At 43.4% G+C, this 23,767-nt stretch overlaps 3 protein-coding genes across 4 annotated transcripts in view; 2 read left to right on the top strand and 1 right to left on the bottom strand.

The window, feature by feature from the left end:
- The first annotated feature begins 143 nt into the window (after window positions 1–143).
- Window positions 144–3,073, top strand: LOC143011051 (endoplasmic reticulum chaperone BiP-like). The gene is made up of 8 exons (XM_076163713.1): window positions 144–268; window positions 354–585; window positions 672–809; window positions 894–1,006; window positions 1,116–1,506; window positions 1,610–1,844; window positions 1,935–2,102; window positions 2,234–3,073. The coding sequence occupies exons 1-8, from the start codon at window positions 144–146 to the stop codon at window positions 2,794–2,796; spliced, it is 1,965 nt and encodes a 654-aa protein (XP_076019828.1). The 3' UTR covers window positions 2,797–3,073.
- Window position 3,074: 1 nt separating this feature from the next.
- rabepk (Rab9 effector protein with kelch motifs) lies at window positions 3,075–5,698 on the bottom strand. 2 transcript variants are annotated; one of them, XM_076163714.1, is made up of 8 exons: window positions 5,536–5,698; window positions 5,260–5,329; window positions 5,023–5,177; window positions 4,622–4,777; window positions 4,156–4,320; window positions 3,913–4,062; window positions 3,578–3,727; window positions 3,075–3,345 (listed from the first exon to the last, which is right to left on the bottom strand). In XM_076163714.1, the coding sequence occupies exons 2-8, from the start codon at window positions 5,310–5,312 to the stop codon at window positions 3,119–3,121; spliced, it is 1,056 nt and encodes a 351-aa protein (XP_076019829.1). In that variant the 5' UTR covers window positions 5,313–5,329; window positions 5,536–5,698; the 3' UTR covers window positions 3,075–3,118. The 2 variants fall into 2 exon arrangements, with proteins under 2 accessions (XP_076019829.1, XP_076019830.1); XM_076163715.1 differs by lacking the exons at window positions 5,260–5,329; window positions 5,536–5,698 and having other exon boundaries at window positions 4,980–5,083.
- Window positions 5,699–5,795: 97 nt separating this feature from the next.
- rgs3a (regulator of G protein signaling 3a) overlaps window positions 5,796–23,767 on the top strand; it is a 110,067-nt gene continuing 92,095 nt past the window's right edge. Inside the window, exons 1-8 of the mRNA XM_076163656.1 lie at window positions 5,796–5,888; window positions 8,924–9,027; window positions 13,846–13,899; window positions 15,544–15,602; window positions 15,688–15,782; window positions 16,078–16,146; window positions 19,033–19,093; window positions 21,487–21,577. Of these exons, the coding sequence (XP_076019771.1) occupies window positions 8,949–9,027; window positions 13,846–13,899; window positions 15,544–15,602; window positions 15,688–15,782; window positions 16,078–16,146; window positions 19,033–19,093; window positions 21,487–21,577 (508 nt within the window). The 5' untranslated portion in view covers window positions 5,796–5,888; window positions 8,924–8,948. The remainder of the gene's footprint in view (window positions 5,889–8,923; window positions 9,028–13,845; window positions 13,900–15,543; window positions 15,603–15,687; window positions 15,783–16,077; window positions 16,147–19,032; window positions 19,094–21,486; window positions 21,578–23,767) is intronic.

Here is a 23,767-nt window from a genome sequence, read left to right as displayed (position 1 = left end):
TGTAGACTTTTTTGTGAATATGATATTAAGTTTGTTGGGTATTTTCTGTAATGAATATTAGAAAATGTGTCTGTACTGTTAAACTTTATCTGCTTTTTTTCCCATTCTGTTTCACAGATTTCTTTCTCGTAGAACTGAGAGAGATGCAAGCAACGATGAAGCTGTTGTGTGTTGTATTGCTGGTGGTCGGTGCCACGTTTGCCAACGGTGATGAAAAGGAGAATGTGGGAACGGTCATAGGAATTGACCTGGGAACCACCTACTCATGGTAAAAAAAAAAAAGATTTATTTTATAATATCTCACATAACATTTGTTACAGGAGTGCTTTCATTAATTTGTAATGTTTTTGTAGTGTTGGTGTATTCAAGAATGGCCGCGTGGAGATCATCGCCAACGACCAGGGAAACCGCATCACACCATCATATGTGGCCTTCACCAGCGAGGGCGAGCGTCTGATTGGTGATGCTGCCAAGAACCAGCTGACCTCCAACCCTGAGAACACCGTCTTTGATGCCAAGAGGCTGATCGGCCGTACTTGGGGTGATTCCACCATCCAGCAGGACATCAAGTACCTGCCCTTCAAGGTGACTTTCTTACCCTGCACTTGTATGCTTGTAGAGCCTGAAGGTCTGTGGGAATCATTTCTTAAATGGTGTTTCCTTTTTTTTAGGTTACTGAGAAGAAGAGCAAGCCCCACATTCAGGTTGACATTGGTGGTGGTCAGATGAAGACATTTGCTCCTGAGGAGATCTCTGCTATGGTCCTGACTAAGATGAAGGAGACAGCTGAGGCTTACCTGGGCAAGAAGGTTAGAAACTGGTTTCTCCACATTGAAGAAGGAACTGAGCCAAGTAGCTCTACTGTTGAAACTAATTTTCTCCTGTGTCTTCAGGTCACACATGCTGTGGTTACGGTCCCTGCCTACTTTAATGATGCTCAGCGTCAGGCTACTAAGGATGCTGGAACCATCGCTGGTCTGAATGTTATGAGAATCATCAATGAGCCGTATGTATCTTATGAATATGTATCTGCTAATCTGAAACATTACAACTTATATTATATTAAATTAACTCCTCTTAACAATGGTCTCATAGTAATTAATCTTGTTTTTCAGAACTGCTGCTGCTATTGCTTATGGCCTGGACAAGAAGGATGGTGAGAAGAACATTCTCGTGTTCGATCTTGGTGGTGGCACGTTCGACGTCTCCCTCCTGACCATCGAAACTGGCGTGTTTGAAGTCTTGGCCACCAATGGTGACACCCACCTGGGAGGTGAAGACTTTGACCAGCGTGTCATGGAGCACTTCATCAAACTGTACAAGAAGAAGACTGGCAAAGATGTACGCAAAGACAACCGTGCTGTCCAGAAGCTGCGTCGTGAGGTTGAGAAGGCAAAGAGGGCCCTTTCTGCTCAGCACCAAGCCCGCATTGAGATCGAATCCTTCTTTGATGGAGAGGACTTCTCTGAGACCCTGACCCGTGCCAAGTTTGAAGAACTCAACATGGTAAGTTATTCGTGATGGGTTCGGCTGGCAGAAACATAACATTGGCTATAATAAAACACTCATGCTTGACAAGTCCATTAACATAATCTTTTACTTTATCCAGGATCTGTTCCGTTCCACAATGAAGCCAGTCCAGAAGGTGCTGGAAGATTCTGACCTGAAGAAGTCTGACATTGATGAGATTGTTCTGGTTGGTGGCTCCACTCGTATCCCTAAAATCCAACAGCTGGTCAAGGAGTTCTTCAATGGCAAAGAGCCCTCTAGAGGCATCAACCCTGATGAGGCTGTAGCCTATGGAGCTGCTGTGCAGGCTGGAGTCCTTTCCGGAGAAGATACTGGTAGGTCCTTGTTATAGTATGAATATAGTATCTATTTAAGGCTTGCAAACTTGGTTCTTATTACTAAGTATCAGATTAATTCTCTCTTAGTTCCAATTCTTCTTCTGGATGTGTGCCCTTTGACCCTGGGTATTGAGACTGTTGGAGGTGTGATGACCAAGCTGATCCCCAGGAACACTGTGGTGCCTAACAAGAAATCCCAGATCTTCTCTACTGCTTCTGATAACCAGCCAACTGTGACCATCAAAGTCTATGAAGGTAAGAGTTGGGTCTTGACGTAAAAACGTAGAATTATTGTAGCAACAAACGCTTAGTAAATAGACTTACTACTTCCTTACTACCTACTTTTTATATAGGCTGAAATAAAAACATTTGTCCTTTGTTTTTAGGTGAGCGTCCCCTGACCAAAGACAACCATCTGCTGGGCACCTTTGACCTGACTGGCATCCCTCCTGCTCCTCGTGGTGTCCCACAGATTGAGGTCACCTTTGAGCTTGACGTCAACAGCATTTTGCATGTCACTGCTGAGGACAAGGGCACAGGCAACAAGAACAAGATCACAATCACAAATGACCAGAACAGCCTTACACCAGAGGACATTGAGCGTATGGTGAACGACGCTGAGAAGTTTGCAGATGAAGACAAGAAGCTGAAGGAGAGAATTGATGCCCATAATGAGCTGGAGAGTTATGCCTACTCTCTGAAGAACCAGGTGGGTGACAAGGAGAAACTTGGCGGCAAGCTGTCCGACGAAGACAAGGAAACCATTGAGAAGGCAGTGAAGGAGAAAGTTGAGTGGATGGAGTCCCATCAAGAAGCTGACCTGGAAGAATTCCAGGCTAAGAAGAAGGAGCTGGAGGAGGTGGTCCAGCCCATCATCAGCAAGCTTTACGGTAGTGCAGGTGGACCCCCACCTGAGGAGGGTGAGCAGGATGAGAAGGATGAGTTGTGAGGTCAGATCACTTACCTCTGTCACACCTAGATGTACATAATGGACTGATTGGACTCAAATTGTGAGAGACCTGGGAGATATTCATCGTCCCAGATTTGAGGCTTGCTGCTGTCGGAGAGGGTCCTCTACGGCAAGGGGTGGGTATGTTTGGGGAGAGAGCCATTCAGTGGGGCTACTGTGGCTTTAAAGGCAATGTTATGTTAAGTTATTTTTTGAATCTGGCTATGAACAAACTCTTCTGGAGAGATATTGAAATAAATGTTTGATACAAAAAATACTTAGTTTCCTGATTTAGTTTAATTTGTAAGAATACTCACGCACATCATGTTATCACAGTCACAGTACAGTCATTATGTATAACACCCTGGGTGTCCATTCCTCCAAATACAAAGGCTAGATGAATTGTCTCTGAGGTTCCTGAGCAGCAGCCTTGTTCAACTACTGCATTACCCTCTGCACACACCTTCCACGGCAGCAAACACATGGAGTGGTCCAAACGGTTGGGTGGCATGTCGCCTTCAAATTTCATTAACATCCAACGACTTTTCTCTGCAGAAAGAAAATGAATACATTGAAATATGTTATTAACCAACCTGTTCAATTCAAGAAATATGTAATCTGTCACAGCCCCAGAGGTGGAGAGTCGAGAAGTTCTCCAAAAAATAAGAAGAGTTCCATCATCAACCAACATGCACAGATATCAATCAGAACATTATACATGGAAAAGATAAAAGGAAACTTCTTCAGTGTCACAAATAAGAACTTCTGAAAATGTATGTACCAGCGTTGAATCTGTACATGGAGTTGCTCGCTCCATCTGCTGTCATCCCTCCAAAAATGTAGATGTTTGCACCCAGTGCCATAGCTGAGTGGGATGCAACTCCAGGTGGGATGTCTCCTTTGGCTTGAACCTTCTCCCACTTCATGGTCCCTTTACACATTAGACCTAGAGTTAGGATATTATGCAATATACAATCTAACTAATGCATTCCCTGAATACAGATGAATGCCAGGATCTTAATTTTCTTCCTGTGTGATGGTTGTCCGAGACAAATACAAGGCCCCTGTGAAACTGAGGAACATTGACCATCAGATTACAAAGAAGTTCCAATTTACTTGTGTCAAGAGAGAACATATCCTTGTAGAATTTGTCTCCAGCTATGCCTCCATGAATGAAGATCTTTGAACCGACTGCAACGACAATATGGCCGTGTCTGGTAGGTGGGTGTCTGCCTTGTGTTTCTGGTTGGGACCAGGAGGAGGAGACTGGGGAACACATTAAAATAGAAGCTGTCAATTCACAGATTTTATTCATCTGAAATGCATCTACTATTAAACTGTTTTATTTTCAACACAAACCTGTATCAAAGACATGGAGTTTGGGGTCTGAGACAGGTGCAGCTCCTGCTTCCCCACCCGAGAAGACATATAGCCTGTCCTCAAGACAGGCTGAGTTGGTGTGGTATGTCCTGGGACATGGGGTTTTCCCATTTGCCAAAATATTCTTCCAACTGGACTCACTGTCTGGATATACACATGTATGCACAGCACAATGGTAACAACACGGTGAAAAGCCAAATGATACTGTTTATCGTGTATTTCTAAAACAGAGACTGACAATTGTGTCATAGAAGGCAAAGAGTCAGCAGGTTTTTACTGCAACCAAATATTACAGTGGGCAAACTGCCTCAGTAGTATGTTCCAAAGGAGGGATAGAGGGTTATCAAATTGATTTGAGGCTTAATCTGAACATTTCTTCACCTTCAAAAATACATACTTGTTCTGAAACATACAAGAAAAACAAACAAAACTTTGGTAAACTTACCATTTAGTTGTAGATTTTGGATACAGTTGCGATTCCCACTTTGCTGTGCCCCACCAAACACCCAGAGGCTCTGCGGGTAACTCTGCGGCACAAAGCTGCAGTGCTCATACCTGGCTTTCAAACCCTTCCACTCTGGAATGTCCCACTCATGATTATCTAGAGTGAGAAAACATCAAAACTGTGCTATGGTGTTAATGTGTACAGACCTTTCAAGTACAGAGCATATGACACATTTGTCTGACCAACATGATGACTTCTATCCAGTATGATAAGATGGTCTAACTTCAATTCCGCATAAACATTCATAAACAAAAATGTTGACAAGAGAGGATATCAGGCTATGTAGTCATAAACCTACAGGGCCACGAGACAAGCAGTGAAGCAGTTGCTGGCACCATTACCAAGATTGATTATGTGGGAATGTGAGAAACTGCCACTTGGGTTGGCTCCTCCAACAATAAAGATTCTTCCTTTTCCTCCTTCCTCTGATGGAGTGTAGTTGCAAGTGTGGCCCACACACACACCCGGGGCATCTCCCCTGGGTATCAAGGAGTACCTGTGGGTGACAAACACTCAGAAAGATAAAATGGTGCCGTCTAATAACATCACAAGCATAGGGAAACAATCTGTTTACATACCATATTCCCTCTCTTGGTTTTTCCAGGGGATCAAGTACTGGGAGGAACTCCATTACTGCTATACATTAACCTGATGACAACATACAGGATTTCCCACGTTAAAGTCATACAGAGAAGTGCATGATATAACAATATATAGTATAATAATCTATACCCTAAAAATCACATTGAGTACGTTTTTGTGGCATAGTTGTGTCCGTAGTTACCGAAATTAGCTAGAGTCTCCTTCCAACCAACATGTGTGTTTCCGGGTGGAAATAGAACAAAGTATCTTACCTTTTCACGTAAGCGTTGTTGGTATTATGTAGTATCCGTGCATCATCCCCTATAAACCGACAGTGCAATTATTGTGGATAGATCAAACTAGAAACTACATAGCTTACAGCGCTGGTAACCATAATAACAGTGTGTTCCGCATTAAAACATACGTAAAAGGCTACGTTGGCCGCGCTGTGAATACAACTTTCGAAGCGTCAAAGCTTTACGACGTTTACGTAGCGCATGCGCTGTTTATCAATGACTTTATTTCGCGCTACTCGTGTTCCCTGAGCAAACACACATTTAGTTGTACAGTGTAGCTTTCCAATAGTATTCCAAACTTTTATTTGAATTCCTCGCACGGTAAGCAGGTAAGCCTCTGTTACGCAAAACAACGTAGAGTAAATATAATCAATATAGAAGCTATACAGCTTGCTGTCAAACAATCAAGCAAACAAGCTTATTTTGTTCGAACAGTCTTCTCAAACTTGCTGTTCATTGTTGGATTTTTATAATGTTTGATTGGTTGACGATTGTAGCAGTATCCAACCCCAGTATTGTCGCCACAGCACCTTAAAATGTATAAATGAGTAAAACATTTAGGATGTCAAGTCGCTGCACCAGCTGAAGTTGTCTTTTGAATTGTGTTATGGAGCGATCTTGTGGCCACATGTAGAAACTGCAGGAGTGACTTTCTACTTTTGATAGGTTTGCACTGATAGTTGAAAAAAAAATAAAACTGAGCTGTATGAGGGAGATATGAAAGGTATTATGGTAGAGATTCTAAAAGCATTTCCAGTGTTATGCATTTGTAATTCATTTCTAAAATGTATCTGAATAAGAACGTGAGAGGAAAATCTTTTTAAAATAAAGACTGTAAATTATATCATGATTGTTGGCCAGTGTTAAATATGGTTGGTTTCCCATGGGACTATTTATTCTTGGTATGTTTTTCTAGGTAGACACACATCACTTCCTGCATTGTGTATTTTCCCAAAATAATAAGGTTGCACTTCGGGATTTGTCCACTAGATTGTGCTATTGTATTTTTGTTAAAACGGTCATACCAGGACTGCTAAATCAGACCATGCATATGCTGCATGTATGAAAGACATACATGTATGTCAAAAGATTGTCTGTAATGAATTATTGAATGGTGTGATTCATATTTACGTAAAAGTAGTGGATCATAAATCTCTTGCAAGCTGAGCTGTACCTTTATATTGAATGTAGTTATTGGACACCCATCGTCTTGCATCAGATTGGATTAGAAAAGAAGTAGTGGTATTCTGATTAACTCATTTTCCTTTGCTTTTATGGCAAAGGAAAATGGCAAAACTCGGGAAGCTGTAAGGCAAAACTCGGGAAGCTGTAGATGTAGACGGAATATTTCTTCCACACTATTACGAACATTCCTGCATTTGTGCATTCATCATCAGAACCTTTTGATTGGAGGACTCATCCGATGTGGTGCAGCGAGTCATGGCCTCATCAAGAAAATCTCTCCACTCCACTAGGCTCAGTGGTGCCTCTTCCTCTTCTCTCTCTCTCTCTTAAACTCAATGACTATCAATACCTGTGGTAGTTGGAATGTCTAGCTGCATTTTATTTGTGGGATTTCACTGAATTTTCTCATATATTAAGAAACCAGACATTTATGATATACAAACTATTCACAAATGAACAATATATCTAATAAAGGGTATGATTGTTCACAGTTTGGATGTGTCTCTTCAAATCTGTAGGCTAAATTAACCACACTGCCCTTATTCTCTTTACTTATAATCCCTCCACTGCTACTCTGTCACTGCCACACATCTTGATCTTGTTTCATTCTTTATTAGTTGTATATTTCTCAAGCTTATAAATCCATCATTTCTGTAATGAAACAAGCAAAGTGTTCTTGACTGGGGCCTGTGCCCTGCAGTCTGCTGCTACCAGCTGCTCTGCTGTCTCATGCTTACAGCAATCTGGACAGAAATCTCATCTCTCTTCTCTCGTCACATTGCAATGATGAATTCCCCCCGACTCCCCCACCCCCAATCGGAACTGCACACTCATCGCCGAGCTCGCGGCATAAATCGAAAATTCATCTCTCGGAGGAAGATGCTTGGCTCTCTCTTGCTTATCTCCTCTATCTTAATTAAGTCTTTCTCTCGCCTGCCTTCCTCTGGCTGTGGCTGCTGATCTTGACCCCTGCGTCACTTTTAACTGCTGTATGAACATGCTGTGTGTTAAACATGAACCTGGTGCAGTGGGATGCAATATTTGCTTTAGGAGTTACTTTATTAATCTGCACTAAAGTAAGGGCATTGGCTTTACATTTGAAGACATTAGGGTGTTTAAGTGGCAGGTAATAGGTTTGTAGACACGTTCAGAGAACTGTTCCCCTCTATAAACGATCATTCATGTCTCTGACAAAGGGAGAATGACATGTAGAGGTCTGGGTCTGTTCCCAAACACCGACCCGGCTATGCCACCGTGCCATTATCTGCTGGGTTTCCCCTCCAGGGATGTGGTGCGGGACTTTCAGAGAACTCCTTTGTGTTCCCTTCACCATAACTGATAAGTAGCAAAATGTATCGCGGGGCTTTCTGCGGAGGAACAGAAAGATAGGGAAAAGGAAAATGATTATGTCTTCTCAAAGTTCTGAGGAGGAGGATTGGAGTTAATGTTTTTTTTCATCCCTGCTTGAATGATTGTGTGTGGTTTGGTGGGTTGAGTTTCATTTGCATGTCTGGTAGGCAACCTAATGTATCTAAGCCTCCCTTTCCTCTAAATTGTTTAATCTCCTCCTAACATAAAACTCAATCTGGGCCCAGTTTTGAGGATTTCGAGTGATCACGATTAGCAAAATACTGTCTGTACTGGCAGAGACAGTGAGTTCATCCGGAGGTTAGTGGTGCTCCGCCGCCAGACTGGCCGTCAGAATAATGTCCTGTGTGTCTCTGTTGCCTCGTACTTCACCCAGAGGTGTGTTAAACCAGAGGTGTGTTAAACCACGCTGTAAAATAATCTGGATTATGAATAAACGATCAAAACACTGGTTTAGGCCCTGTACGACATACAGACTGAAAGGAGATTTTAAAACATGTTTTGTGCGTTTTATCTGACTTGTTTGTTGGGACTTGGGACTTCCTCTTCTCTCCAGACTACTGTAGATCTTTACTTGTATTAAGATCACTACGTCTTCAAACACCGTCTGACTGAAGGCCGGCTTGTGTGAATGGCAACAAAACAATCTACTCATTTATAGATGTTCCACATTTTTAATCTCTATTCTTTGTGTTGTCTCCCTGTCAATATATACACACACACACACACACGCACGCACACCACTCACGCACAAAAGCATCAGGTTTCCTCGTGTCCTTCCCCTCATCTCCTCAAACCCTCTCATCCACAGTGGCAGCGATCATGCTCTCTCGGCGATGGCCTGTCTCCGAGTCCACCCGCGAACTCCTGCTGCCGACTCGCCTGAGACGTCGTCCTTCCTCCTCAGCACCCACGGTGAGGATGACTTCTTCTCTGCCGCGAACAGTACCGCAGTTATTTCTAGAGAGTAGAGTCTCGCATTTTCTGTCAGGTTTTGGCTCGTTCATTTAGCAGGGGTTTTATTTTTGACGTCCATCCGAACCAAATGTCCCTCCTAAGACGGCTTCATCGCAACTTTTGGATCTGTCCCTCTGTCCTGTCTGTTCTAATCTAATACTCCATGTCGGTCCTCCGCCACACTGAAGGAAACGTCTCAGGTGTTATGTAAAGGATTGTGTCACATACGCCTGCCAGCAGACACACCCGATCCGCGCAGCAACAAGTGGGCTCAGATGTAGCAACAAGTCCTTTGGGCTGGTAATGAGTCTGCCCCTCCTTATCTGGTGACACCCTGAATCATTAATGGGAGGCATTAGGCAGCACGGGGGACGGCGCACCTGCACTGCTAAAGACTAAGGCCTCATCCATTATCCAGTATTTATCTGTACAGACTAATGAATATGGATGAGGTGTTATGGGAGTGGGTTCTTCTTTTTGTATGTTTATGACTTCTAAAGGCATATTTTGAAGATAATTGAAGGAAGAAATATGTATATTATGGAGATTTGTGTATTGATGAGCAAGTTTTCTCCTAATTTTTTTTTCCAGTGTCTTACAATTTCCTCAAATGAATGAAAGCTTCCCAATGTTCCTCCCAAATGAACACCATTCTGACGCCTTTGTTTACATTTTGTTATAGGCAGTCTGTAAGTTTATTCTGTCAATGTTCTCTCTTGTCTTGAAATGTGTCAAACTCAGCCTGAAGTTCAACTCTTTGGTTGGCAGAGTTTTGTCCGTCTGGGCCTTCAGGGCTGATTCTGTCCCGTCACGTATTCTATTACAATCACATTGATTCCCCCTCACCCTCCATATTTCTACCTTATCTACTTTGACCTTTTTTACAAATCCAATCTCCACTTCCTTCCAAGATATGTTATGAATATGGTCCAACTGTCAGCGGGAGTATTTTTCTCCACAGTTTCTGTCTGGAGATACAGTAATGAGTTATTTTTTTCTTGGAACGCACCAGCTTGTGTGTCCATGTTCTGACATTCACTGTAAAGGTAACGGAGCTGGCAGCGTCTTCTACCCTCGCACGCTCATTATACCTGCCACTCAACAGTCACAACGCAACTCAGGATACTATGAGCGCAACATTAAAGCCTTTTCACAGGTTTCACTATCAATCTTCGACTTATTACCTTGATCTCGGCTAAAACAATCTGCCCGTCTGTTGATTCTCTTGAGTGTCTACAAGAATGGGCCATCAATAACACTTGACTCAGTGTTCCCTCTCTAGAAACCTCTCAGAACAAACTGCTGCAGGAGATGAACACACACACACACACACACACACACACACACACACACACACACACACACACACTTTGAGGGTAGTGATTGGTCGTGACACAAATGGATTTTCTTCGCCGCACAATCATAACAGGAAACGGCCGAGGGTGCTGCCAGGAAAGTAGAAGAGACTTGATGAATTTTTGGTCGAGCAACTGAGTGAGCTGTGAGACAACTGAGCGTGCTTTGTGGTCCGTTTCTACTCTTTGGAGCTTTCGTGTCCCTTCCAGATTAGTTGACGATCTCACTCTGCTTGTTTACATTCACTCAAGCATTTGACTAAAACAGCTATTGACTCACTGTTCAGCGCCTTTAATGTGCACCTTAATTACTGTTTTATTCAGTCTTTTTTATTAATGCAGGGAACATTTACCTTTGCCCTGCCAGTGATTGTGTATTTAATTGGAGTGCACGGAGCGTTTAACATTATTAAATATTAACTGAGCCAGGTCCTTTTAAGAAACATGAAAAGTGCAGCGATCCATACCTTCAATAACCCAAAGCTTCCTTATTGAAGCCATCAAATCTGGTTCTTCCTCTCCTCTCTTCTCTCTGTAAAGGCACGTTAGCGTTTGAAGTGAACTGAAGGTGTTTCCCTCTGTGCATCGACTGGACATAAATTTGTTCCGCTCCCTTATTAGATCATGTGGCAAAGCTTCATCTCACTGGTTTTGCGACCTAAATGGATGGAGATGTGTTTATGGAGGTTATGTAAGAAGCCTGTGAAGGAATTCAGTGAAGAACCGAGGCAACAACTTTACGTCTCTTCCATCAAATCGCCACTTTGTTCCGCCGCGGATCAAATGGGATGATTTGGCACTCGCCCCAGATGAAAACTTAAAACCTTACACACAGCAGTTTTTGCCCCAACTTCTCTTACAAAAACGTTACAGAATATGGATGAACTCCAGTTTCTTTGCTCTCTTGTTTGGGTGGATAATGGCTGCTTTAGTCTGGTGGCAGAGTGGCCTGGCCTTTTCTTAGCTGGTATAGGGTGAAGGTTTTCAAATGTAAATGCCAACACATAACAAGCAAAGACTATTAAAGTAGAGAAGAGGGTGGCAGAGGATGACAAACCAGCCAAGATCACACACACACACACACACACACACACACACACACACACACACACACACACACACACACACACACACAGGCAGAATGTTTATATTACAGCTACACTATCTATGCTTTTTAACTTCCAATATTTTTAATTTCCTTCAATCATTACATCCTGAAGGGAATCTTTAAATTGAGTGTTGACATGTGACATTCTGCCATTTTTAGAATCCGCAGCTCCACGGTGAAAATGTGGCGACCAATTACCTTTTTTTGAAAGTGTGAGGGACCTTTTTGATTGAAGAGGACAAAGAGAGGCTGAAACGGAAAAATGCAAAGCTGTTTATGTTTTGTTGTTTAATTAGAAATGTCTGTGTGTTTATGCCGGCTCTTTGTAGCAGTCAGTCAGTCTGAGTCAGTGAGCTTTGGGCCAAACACTGACGTTCTGTAATAACTTATTCTGCTGCTCCAAAGCTCTGGATCTGTTTAAAGGAGCTCATTATTTTTACAACAGCTACGAAAACATCCCTCATTCTGGACCTTTTGGTTTCTACGTTCTTCTAATTATAGGCTTCCTCCTCCTCCTCTTCCTCTCCCTCTCTCCTCCTATCTCTGGAAAGGTCGTAAGGTCGGCATCTCATAAACCACACACACGCTGGTTTCCCCTTGACCTCCAGCAGCATACACAACCCTGGCATTTTCCAGTCTCGCTCTCTCTCTCTTTGTTATCCCGCTTTGCACATCAGAGCCGTGGCTGAGGGTGGCATCTGCACCACCCGAGGGTGCATTCAGTGGGTGGGGGCGGCTGGAGTTCACGTTCATCTGTGTTTCTTTAACATTAGGAACATTTCTTAAGTAATTCATAGTGAAGTCCCTTTCACAGTCCGACCTCCTTGATTTTAATTTCTTTGATTAGACAAGAATTTGCGCCGTCATGCTGTGTGTGTCGATTGGAGTGTATACTGGCTAAGCATCCATAGAGGGGCAGTGTTCGGGGGTGTGTTTGTATCGGCCTTTATGCTGTCTCATCCGCTACGCTCCGTTAATTCACACACCCTCTCTCGTAGGCTGCAGGCTCCGCTTCCAAAATGTCACCCGTCCACTCTTACACACCATCTATTCCACTAAGACTCAAATCTCCTCCTCTTCTTTCTGCCCCTCTTACCTTCATTTCCTTTCCAGTATTTACACTTGTTGTGATATTTACAGTAGCTAATGGCAGCAATGTTTACTTTGCCTGTGCTGGATGTTATAAATTCTACTAATGTCGTCCATCTGTTAGAACAATGTGCTGATTGTGCTTTGGTGTATGTTGAAAAAAAGAAGGGGAATCATCGACTTCCTCTGTTATATGACCTACAATCCCTTTTCCCATTGTGTGGTTGTGGATTTGAGCCATGAAGAGAAAGAATAAAGTATCCCATATTTTGATGAAGAAGAGGAAAGTCGATGTTTAAAGGGATAGTCTCTTACTTTACAGTCTATACTATCTTATTTCTGTAGGAAATCAGTAAGTCAAAACCGCAGCTGGCCCTTCAAGCGCCCCCTGGTGGAACACAAGACAATCCTATAGCAAAGTTTCTGTAGCAAATTGTTCCCGACTAAAACAGGTTTCAGAGTTATTAGTTGAATCACTTTATTCTTTTAATGGGGAATATGAGGATTATTGTAAATGGCTCACATCTGCTGTTTAGGATCCTGAACTCTTTCAAACAGAACAACACTTTACCATGGTGGGATCTCCAATGCTTTTATGGAGTATTCTTATGCTCTTCAATATTGCATTTTATGATTGAGCTCATCTTTTTATCTTATGTTATCTGTGTTTTCTTAACAAGAACCACTGCAACAAAATCCTATCAAACATGTGGAATGGCAATGAATGATTGAATCTTTGAATGTGGTTTGATACAGATAGGTAGGATAATCATTTCCTTCCTGTCAGGCAGGTTCAGCTGTACCAGTAAGGAACTTCAAACAGTGTTTAGCTTTGGTGTTTCTACCATGGCCAGCAGCACAGAACCATGCCAAGTCCAGTGTGGGAACGACAAACATCCCTTGTACCCAAGCTGTGAAGTGCCAGGAGCCTTATCACACGACGAGACTCCCACATTTTTAGCCGGCTGGGCTCTGACTCTTATGAGCTGGATTTAATTTAGAAAAGCACTATGCCAATGTTAGCAGTGGCCATGTCAACAGTGGAGCAACGCTGGATGCTCCCACAGACGGAAAGAGAGGGAGAGGGAGAGAAAGAGAGTGAGACAGAGGGAGGAAGAGGTGACATAAAGAGAGCGGAAATGAGCCTATAGAACATGTAACATCACACTGCTCCACGTGTGCCATAATAAATAAATCCTTTTGTTATCCTCCCTTTGCTTATAGGTCAGCTGAAGTTGTCTGTCCTGCAGCCTGAGCCTGACATCCTCGTTGTTAGCGGTGAGTTGCAACTCAAAATGATCAAATCTAGCTCAGCGTTTGGAGCTTCAGTCCAGATTACCTGTCACAAGGCGGCAAAGCAACCAGCGGGTGAGAGGAGGGGTAATGGTGGTTGGTGCATCAATCAAAAGTTGTAATTTATTTTGGTCGCCCTGGCAACTGAAGCCATGCGCTCCCCTACCTCGGGTCTTCTACGTCTCCCCTCCCAGCGTCTTTTGTGTCCATGTCGTTTTTTCTGTGTGAACGGCTACATACTCATCAGAGGGCAAACTTTTTCTCTCTGTGTGTGTGGGTGCGTGTGTGTCTGTGTGTTCTCGTTCATCCTTGTGTGCTCCATGACACATTTGATGACCAAACTTTGGACACAAAACAAGGGGAGGGACCAGGACTGTGGCCCTCAATCTCACTCAAGCCTTCAAAGTGCACTCAAATCTCTTTCATTATCCTCACATGATTGGTTGAATATTAAATTACAAGACTTGTTTTCTATGTAACTCTGAATCCATTAAAATTCTCATAATATTCACCAGCTGCTGTGTTGCCCCAGAGAAGTCAGAACAACAAGGAAGAAAATGAGCAAAACAAAAACATAAAAAACTTCAAAAGAAAACATTAAAAAAAGATTCCAGGAGTTTTTATTTCCAACCTCCAAACTGCTACGGCTCGGTGACTCCCTGACTCATGCTGACATGCAGTGGAACTCGTGAGTTCATGTTATTGACGTGGGAAGTTTAAAAAATGCACAATATGCTCAGTGTTCAGGTGGCTTACTTTCCTGAGAGCGCGGTTGCTATGGGAGCGAAACACGATGAGAAACGACATGGTTAGGGCACAGGAACAGCAAAAGTAACTTAAGGTCATTGGTCCACATCGGCCGACGTCATGGTAATCATGGTTAAGGCAGCTGGTGATGTGAATAGAACATGAAATGGAAAAACTGACACATCTTTCACGATCATTTTTTGTTTTCATTGCTTTCTGGTATCATCCTGAGAATTATTTTTAATACGGATGTACTCACCTCATCTTTATTCATGAGCCCTGTGTGCAGGATTGCAGCCTTTAAAACCCTGCAGAGTTACTTTTTAAGCGGCGAGATGGAGACTACGTGATATGGTTCCACTTTGATATGATTATAAAACTCACAAAAAAAACCCCGGCTGAAGTGAATGGAAAATCGGCGTCAGATTTTTGATTTGGAATAGACACGCAGCTTAAGCAGCTGTTTGTGTATATGTAATATAAGCAAGATTTCCCTTTTGGGTTCACAATGATTGAAAATACTTGATGCCACCTCACAAACCATTTTCACAGCTTCTTATTCCAGCAGTCAGACATGTTGTTGTTCCTTCGCCCTTTCCCAGTATGCAGGTACGGGGATGAAACGTTGTGGCTTCATTATTCCAGCACATATGCGAGAAGACATTTCTATACATTCTCCTTTCTACACCAGCAACACAGTATTTTCACTTGAATATACTGAAGAAGTGACATTAAACAGATGGAATGAAGGAAAAGAGTTTGTGACTGGATAATTTATTGCGACTAGACATACAACATGGCACATTGACTGAGGTGGTGATTATTTGTTATGTCCTGTTTCATAATGGGTCCAGTTCAATTAACATATTACGTTGTTTACAGTGTTGGAGGCAAAGGGCGTGATGGAAGAGTGCCAAGGGCCGTGTGACTCTTATGTTAAGGTAATTAAAGCTGTACAGAACCACACATAAACCCTTTAAAATTCAGCTTTGGCTCTGTAATTCCGTTTCCTTTTCATCCCCTCAGGTCGGCATGTTCCCACACACTGATCGCAGGGGCAGACACAAGACTCAGACGGTCCCTCGCTGTAGGAACCCCGTCTTCTTGCAAACCTTTCGCTTGTAAGCACCTCAGTGATTTTGTAATGCTCTTTTGTTTATATGCCGGTCAGGTTTCAAGTTTTGAGATTCAACTGAGTCACCGGGCTTAAGCACCCCGAAGAGGTTGCTTGAATCAATAAGTGGAGAAAAGCACGGTTAAAATATGTAAAGCCTCAGCCTGAAGTCAAATGATTCATCTGAGGGGTGGAATTAAAAATGGGACCAGGACAAGAAGGCGAGAGACAGACTCACAGTTTATTAACAAATATTCTGTTTAAAATGTGAAAGAGGCTGACTTTGTTTCTATTGTTTCCAGCTCTGTCAGTGAGGAGGACCTCCATAAGAGACTGCTCTTCACAATGTGGAACTCTGACTCCACAACAAGGTAACCTGCTGGGAGATACACTGATTATTATGATGGTGCACGTGATAATTTGGTGATGGGGGTAATGATAATGGGTCAGGCGAGGCTAGTAATGAAGAAAATGGGTTTCCTATTTCAAAATCTTATGTTGTTTGTTCCTCGTGTTAACACAGTTACATTCCCACCTATGTACACACATCATCATTTCCGAGCAGCAAAATACTGTTTCATAATTGATGCGACTGCTGCCTGTGTGTGTGTGTGTGTGTGTGTGTGTGTGTGTGTGTGTGTGTGTTTCCTCGTACGCGTGCTTCTGAATCTGGCAGAGTCAATGTGTTACCCTCGCTTCCCCGCATCATCAGACTTATGCTGAAACAGGGTCATGCTTGGGTGTGAAGACATATGGCTGGTTGAATCACCCATTTCTTAAGCTTATGTTGTGTTAAGTAGACGTGGCTGTGTGCTGGCATGCTGCGGTACAGTGCATTTGTTTGTTCTAGTATTTAGGAAAAGACTCTTCCCCTGCCATACAAAGAATCCTTTGATTCCTTGAAATGATTCTTTCTGTGTCTTCTGATGGATTAAAACAGAAACGCAGGCTGCAGTTGTCACTGTATTTTGTTAATGGATGTATGAAGTTATAAACAGAGACGGGCTGACACAGTTGTAGATTAAAGTAGCTCTTTGAATGCGTATAAAGACGCCTTTGTTACCGTTTCTGGGACACAGATTCAGAGCGCTTTACTCATCTTGCACAATTAAGACCCTTTTACTCCAAATGTCCACTGGCCTGTAGGACCAAATGTTGAATTCAGATTTGATTCAGCAGAACTCATCTGGGTTTGACAGCCATGTGCCTGTTTTAGTTTGAAGTGAGGAAGTGAGCATCCTGCGCTCCTTCTGGCAGTACATACTGTATAATGGCCCGAAAGATGAAAGCTGCCTTATACCTCAGCACTATCATAGAGTCTATGAGAGCCCTTTGAACCCTGACATGCACTTTGAACTCTGCTGTCTTCCCTTTCTTTCATCCTGTCAAACTTGTTTTGTCAAAATCTTGTCAAAGGAAAATGATTTGGTTCATCACAGACTTTGCTTTATTCTTTTGTATTCTTCCTATAAATGATATGACAAAACTTGCAAAGTGAATAACAGAATGAAACAATAGATACATTTGAAACAAAGGCTACCAGGTAATGAATTATGGCAAAAATGCGAAGTCCTGTGTACTTTTTGAAGGCTCTATGTTATGATTAATGCATATCGCCCTGTCACGGAACAGGCTTATTCATCTGTCCCCCCTGCTGTGCGGCTGTGAACACATTGTGGGAAGCGGCGCCTCTTCAGCAAATCCTCTTACACCATGAACCACACCACACTGGACACAGCTGATCCACATGCATATGAGCCATTCACCATTACATCACCAGACAAACAGCCAGACACAGAAAGGTTGTTGCTTTTTTTATTTCATTTATTTTTTCATGTTAACAGCCAGCATCTAAGAGATAACCAAGCTTTCAGTGGAAGAGACAGCATGTAGTACACACTACTTTGTGTTTGTGCAACAATGGGACCAATTACCAAGACACAGGGAGTCTGGAGACAGTAAACACCAATAAAAGGTTGGGTCCAGTCCAGCACTGAGGCTTAAATCATAATGCTCCTAAAATAATGATGCTTTATGGGATAATGAGAGAGAAATGTCATTCACTTGTTATTCATTTTGACAAAGGGTGAATGAAATGCAACAACAGCCTCTCGTCCTAAACCATGTCTGGATTGGGACCAGAGGCATTGTGGGTAGGTGGTCTTAGGCATTCCAAGCATGCATTTACATCCGTGCAGACAGTGGTGAGACATGATCACGTGCAGGTCTTAAGCTCTGAAATCTTCCCTCAGATGATTAAATTCCCTTTGCAAATTTCTCAGCATCTTGAATTGCCTGATTGCACCCACACAGACACGATTCCCCGCCCTGGTAGAGAATAATCATCGGTTTTATACTGACAAATGAAGCAAATATGAAGACCAGTTCTGTTTCTAGGAGCTGAATATTCTGCTGAGGTTTTGTCCCGCAGGTTTTCATAAACCTTGGCTGCTGTTATTGAGCTTTGTCCTCCAGTGCAAGCAAGCTTTCTGTCTTCTACTCGACGGAGCTGTGAAACATCTCAGGTGCTGGTTTATGCCGAGTGCCGCTTGGCTCTGCAGCCAGCAGCACAAACGGCATCAGAGACTGAATCAACCCTCTCCAGCTGGGAGGTTGTCGAGAACTGTTTTTGTCATGAATACATAACTAACCGCGCAACGTGCACATTTGCTCTCACGTCCCACCCTCTTCACACACGCACGCACACACACATGGACCCCCCCACACACGCACACACACACAAATTAAGTCAGCAAGCTGGTGCTGTGCATCGTTTACTCATAACTCTTCCACTTTGCACACATCACATCACAGCTGAATGAATATTTCCTTTGCATCCAGCTTGTATTGTTTTTATGTTTGTCATTATTCGATCTGTCTTCACTATGCACTATTATGCTTCTCTCAAAGCATTCATTAAGTTTCCAGCCTACAATATTACATATTAGACGATCGTGTCGTCAATATGAAGCAATCTGATGCCTGCACCACAGATATATTTCAGTTTGTCATACATGAGTTGGATGATGCATTAAGCTTTTTCATTTAAATGTTAAGGGGGTGGATTGATTATCGTTACACCTGCAGCATCTCAAGAGACTATACACACACACACACACACACACACACACACACACACACACACACACACACACACACACACTCACACTCACACTCACACTCACACACACACTCTCCACTATCTCTCTTAATAATATGTGACTCTCTTTGCTCTCTCTCTCTTTCCGTATCCACAGGACGAGTGCGTTGCTGGGCTGTGTGAGCTTCAGCGTTCGCTCCCTTCTGGATCCTGAAAAAGTAGGTTTCCACCAAAGATTCCAAGCACTGACGCATAACACATATAAAACATGTTAAAGCTCCATCTTGTGGTGTGTGTGTGTGTGTGTGTGTGTGTGTGTGTGTGTGTGTGTGTGTGTGTGTGTGTGTGTGTGTGTGTGTGTGTGTGTGTGTGTGTGTGTGTGTGTGTGTGTGTGTGTGTGTGTGTGTGTGTGTGTGTGTGTGTGTGTGTGTGTGTGTGTGTGTGTGTGTGTGTGAGAGAGTTTGTGTGTGTGCGCACGTGTTTCCACGCATTAGACCATGAATCAGCCTGTTTAGTTCAGTGTGAATGAGCTCCAATGACCTCAATAGTTATGAGGAAACACTTCAGGGTTGCCAGTGTTGCAGCACAGCAATGTTGCCTTTAGATATTGGAGGGAGAGGCAGAGAGCTTGGCTCACACTCTGTACACACACATTTACATTTAGTTAGTGTAGGGACAGGACACAAAACACACAGTAGAACAATTCCTTGCCAGACCTTTGATACTGCTCAGACTGACACACACACACACACACACACACACACACACACACACACACACACACACACACACACACACACACACACACACACAGCCAGACTTGCCATATTGTTTCTTTGTCACAAAAAGTCGACTCATCTCGTCAGACACCTTCTCCACCCTCCTCCTCCTCCTCATCCTCCTTGCTGTGGCTCCTGTGCTTTGTTAGTGAATGAAACACTCTCACTGATATACGAAGACAGAAACATGAACACACACACACACGGTGGATACTTAATGGACACTGAGGTAAGCGTTAGTGATGACACACACATGCTATGTATCTTCTGCCTGTACATCATAATGTCACAATAATAAAAGGCTTCTTCATTGTTGGCGGATAAATGAGGTTAACTAATTCACAGAGCTGTTTTGACAGAGATGAAGGGGACAAATTGTCCTCCTCTGCATATTCACTCAACTTCTATTCTTCGCTGTTTTTCCTCGACTCTAATTTATTCCAGTGTGTCTCGGCAGCCTCCATTAATTCTGACAGAGAGTAAGTTTAGGTTTACAGGTTAGGATTGATTGGGTTTTAGAGCCATTTCACATCTTTGAGGACATTCGATAACACAACAACAGTATCTCTTATACCGGAAGAGCTCTAATAACATCTGCATTGTCTGTGTTTAACTTAAAAAAAACCTGAATATTGCTGTAAACTCATCTACACTTTTCAAATCATATTTTCAGGTTCGTTGGGGCCTTTTTAAGTGAACTTGAACTTGCTTCATTGTGCAGTTCTGCAGCGTCTCTCCCCTTTTCAGAGGCAAACATTTCTGTAACTGTACAAGCAGGAATATAACAAAGTGTGTAGAGCGTGAAGAGCTGCGAGCGCTGCAGGACTGCTCGCTCGCTCGCTCTCTCTGTGCAACGCGCCCAAAGAAACCTGTTTTTGTACTTTTCAATTAGCGTCCCCATCAGGCAGGAAGCAAAACAAACAACCGAAATGGATCCTGCCACTTCTTTGACGCGTTTATGGCTTCCTCCCTTTAACATTTATCCCTCTTAATATTTAATTGGCTTAATTTGCTAATGAGGCAGATTACAGGTAGTTAGGCCCCCCCCCACCTCTCCCTCTTCTCTTTTCATTTATCACTTCCTGCTTCTAAACCCCTCAGTTTCCTAAATACATTGACTTTTCCCTGTTTTTAGCAGGTATTTGTGTTCCACTTTCCTTGCTTATCCACCCTCTTCATCCGCTGCGTTCTCCCCTCATCATCCCTTCTTCTTCTTCTCTCTTGATGAGCGTCTCCCTTTGTGCCCCTGTGTCAGATGTCTGTGACTCTCTCTCTCTCCCCTTCCCTCCCCCCACAGCCCGCAGAAATCCGTCCGCTCGGATAAGATGCTTTCAAACTGGAGATTATTGTCACTGTCCGTGGCATCACATTATGTTGCACAAAAGAGGATGGGGGGAGGTGTGTGTGTGGCAGCAGTAAAGGAATATATGAACATATTGAAGTGTGTATTTATACGAGAACAGGGGAAGGGCAGTGGAAGGAGTGTGTGTGTGTGTGTTTCTGTGCAATAACAAATGTTTTAGGAAAATAATAGCTTTGCTTTGCATCATCCGGATTAAAGAGCAGCTCCCCCCTTCTCTCTCTCTCTCTCATAGCCTGCTAGGATTTATGTAACACACATACATAGAGGGAACACATAATGTGCACGGACACATACACACACACCTACACACACACATGCAAACCATCTGGCTCATACGGCAGAAGTGCAAAAGTGAGGGCATCAGCTGCTGGAATAAGCTAAAGCGTTGTAAATAGTGAACATGTACACACACGCATACAGCATGCATCAACACTGTTTTTGTGTGTGTGTGTGTGTGTGTGTGTTGTAGAAGGTGCAAGGCTGGTACTACCTACTTGGGGAAGAACTGGGGAGGACGAAACATCTAAAGGTGCCAGCACAGGCAGAGTTCCACATCACAGGTGAGTGTGACAGCGTCTCACTTCATCACTGTAATCTTCTGCTTTACACTGTTTGGCTTTAGAAACTGTTCAAGAGCAGAACCTAAAAACCATGATATGCAAATATAAAGTGTGTGTGTGTGTGTGTGTCTGAACTACGTCATGTCTCTTCAAGTTCTTATCTTTGTTTTGGAGGTGGGGCCACTGGGAGTCTTTGGAGGGGGAGCGAGGGATTAAGAAGGAGGGAGAGAGAGAGATTGGTTTGAGCAAATGAGTGAAACAGACAGAGAGAGAGAGAGAGAGAGAGTGGGAGGGAGAGAGGGGTGTGGACCAAACACTGACACGTCACAGGAGAGAGAGAGAGAGAGAGAGAGAGAGAGAGAGAGAGAGAGAGAGAGAGAGAGAGCAAGAGAGAGCAAGAGAGAGCGAGCTCCTCTCCTGAGTCGTTCGCTGCTGGAGTGGATCTCCCCCCCCCCTACACACACACATACACCCTCCAAACTGACACACACACTGTCACACACACACATTTGTTTGTCTCTGTTCTTCTTCTCTCTACCTTCTCTTCTCTCTGCTCCTTCTCTTCTCTCCTCTCTCCCTTACTTCTGCGTGCACTCGCTCATAGTTTCACGTTGGAGGCACCGGCGGTGGTATGTGTGTATGTGTGTGAGTGTTATCGGAGTTATGCCACTCTGTACCAGCCTAGACTAAGGTGAGTACTGCGTTTGTGTTACCGTACTTATTCATTCGGCTGTGCACAAGTTGGAGTAAAGACGGATTGTGTTTCAGTAGTTTATTTATAACTTGCAGTGAAGTGGATTGTTTTCAGCCGAGGATGCTTTTAGAATGTCTCTCTCTCTCTCTCTCTCTCTCTCTCTCTCTCTCTCTCTCTTCTCTCTCTCTCTCTCTCTCTCTCTCTCTCTCTCTCTCTCTCTCTCTCCGACCTCTGTTTCCTTCACCCGATCCCTCCATCATCCCCGTGTTCATGTCCCCTCTTCCCTTTGCTCTCACAGTTTTGCCAGCTTTACTTTCATCCCTCTGCTGCTGAGAGTCACTTTGCATCTAATTCACTCTTGGTCTCTGTCTCTTCCCATGGTATTACAACAGAAGACCCCCCCACCCCCTACCCTCCAATAAGGAGCTTAGCCTACCTATTTGGAAGCTTACTGCCCCTTCACCTTTACCCACACACACACACACACACCCTACCCCACACCCCATCCACTCGCATGGTTAATGTACACGGCCCCGTTCTGGGTTATGAGGAGGGAAGTGACACCGTAAGACGTCAGCTAACCCATTACAACCGCTCTAATTGGCCTCATGCAACTTTAAAATGATTATTACTTTTCATTCGGCTGTAACGTTGCAGCAGAAGTTTACCGCTCATTAATTTGACATGACGGCTCGGCAAGAGAGAGGAAAAACATGTTGCTGTAGTAATGGATTTGGGTTGTTTCCCTCTTTCCTCGTGGTAATACTGTCTGATCTCTGTGTGTGTGTGTGTGTGTGTGTGTGTTTGTTTGTGTGTGTATGTGGCACACAATGTGCACAGGGGAATGACCATAATCCCGTTCTTTAGGAAAATCGCTCATGTGTCTCTTTCTGTGTGTGTGTGTGTGTCATTGTTCCCTAGTCCGAAATATATGTTCCTGTCTGTCCTCCTTCAGTCCCCCGTCTGTCTCACTCTTCCTCCTCGTGTCTGTCTTGCTTACACATCAGCCTCTTGTTCGCTCCAGTGTGAATGTCATTCCCCTGTTAGTCTTCGGCCCGTCTCTTATGTAAGCCGGTGTTGCAGTTGAAAGCGACCGAGGCTCTTAACTAAACAGACATTTTGACATAACACAAGCTGCAGGCCTTTAAAGATGACATGATGCAGTGTGTGTCCTGTCTAGAGGGGAAAAATAATACTAATACTAATACATTTATATTATTTACTTAGGATTTTATGACCTCTTCCACTTTGTATTGTGTTTCCGTCTGACACAATCTTGCCTTATTCGGAGTTTGGCAGACGCCGCCACGTTCTTGCTATACTGTGGATTCGAGGCCATTAATTTTGCTGCATTGCTTCTGCAATCCTCTGACTTTTACACAGCAGTGGTGCCAAAAGAACAGTCTTAAAAGAGAGAATGTGAAAGCTTTTGTACACCTGTCTGAGTTCAATGGACCACGGAGAGTTATAGCACTCCCACTACAGCTGTGTTATAA

The sequence above is a fragment of the Genypterus blacodes genome, unplaced genomic scaffold (genome assembly GCF_046128005.1).
Source record: "Genypterus blacodes isolate CSIRO-AG114 ecotype Tasmania unplaced genomic scaffold, CSIRO-AGI_Gbla_v1 ptg000133l_1, whole genome shotgun sequence".
NCBI classification, from domain to species: domain Eukaryota; kingdom Metazoa; phylum Chordata; class Actinopteri; order Ophidiiformes; family Ophidiidae; genus Genypterus; species Genypterus blacodes.
This window is presented reverse-complemented; position numbering and strand designations above follow the sequence as displayed.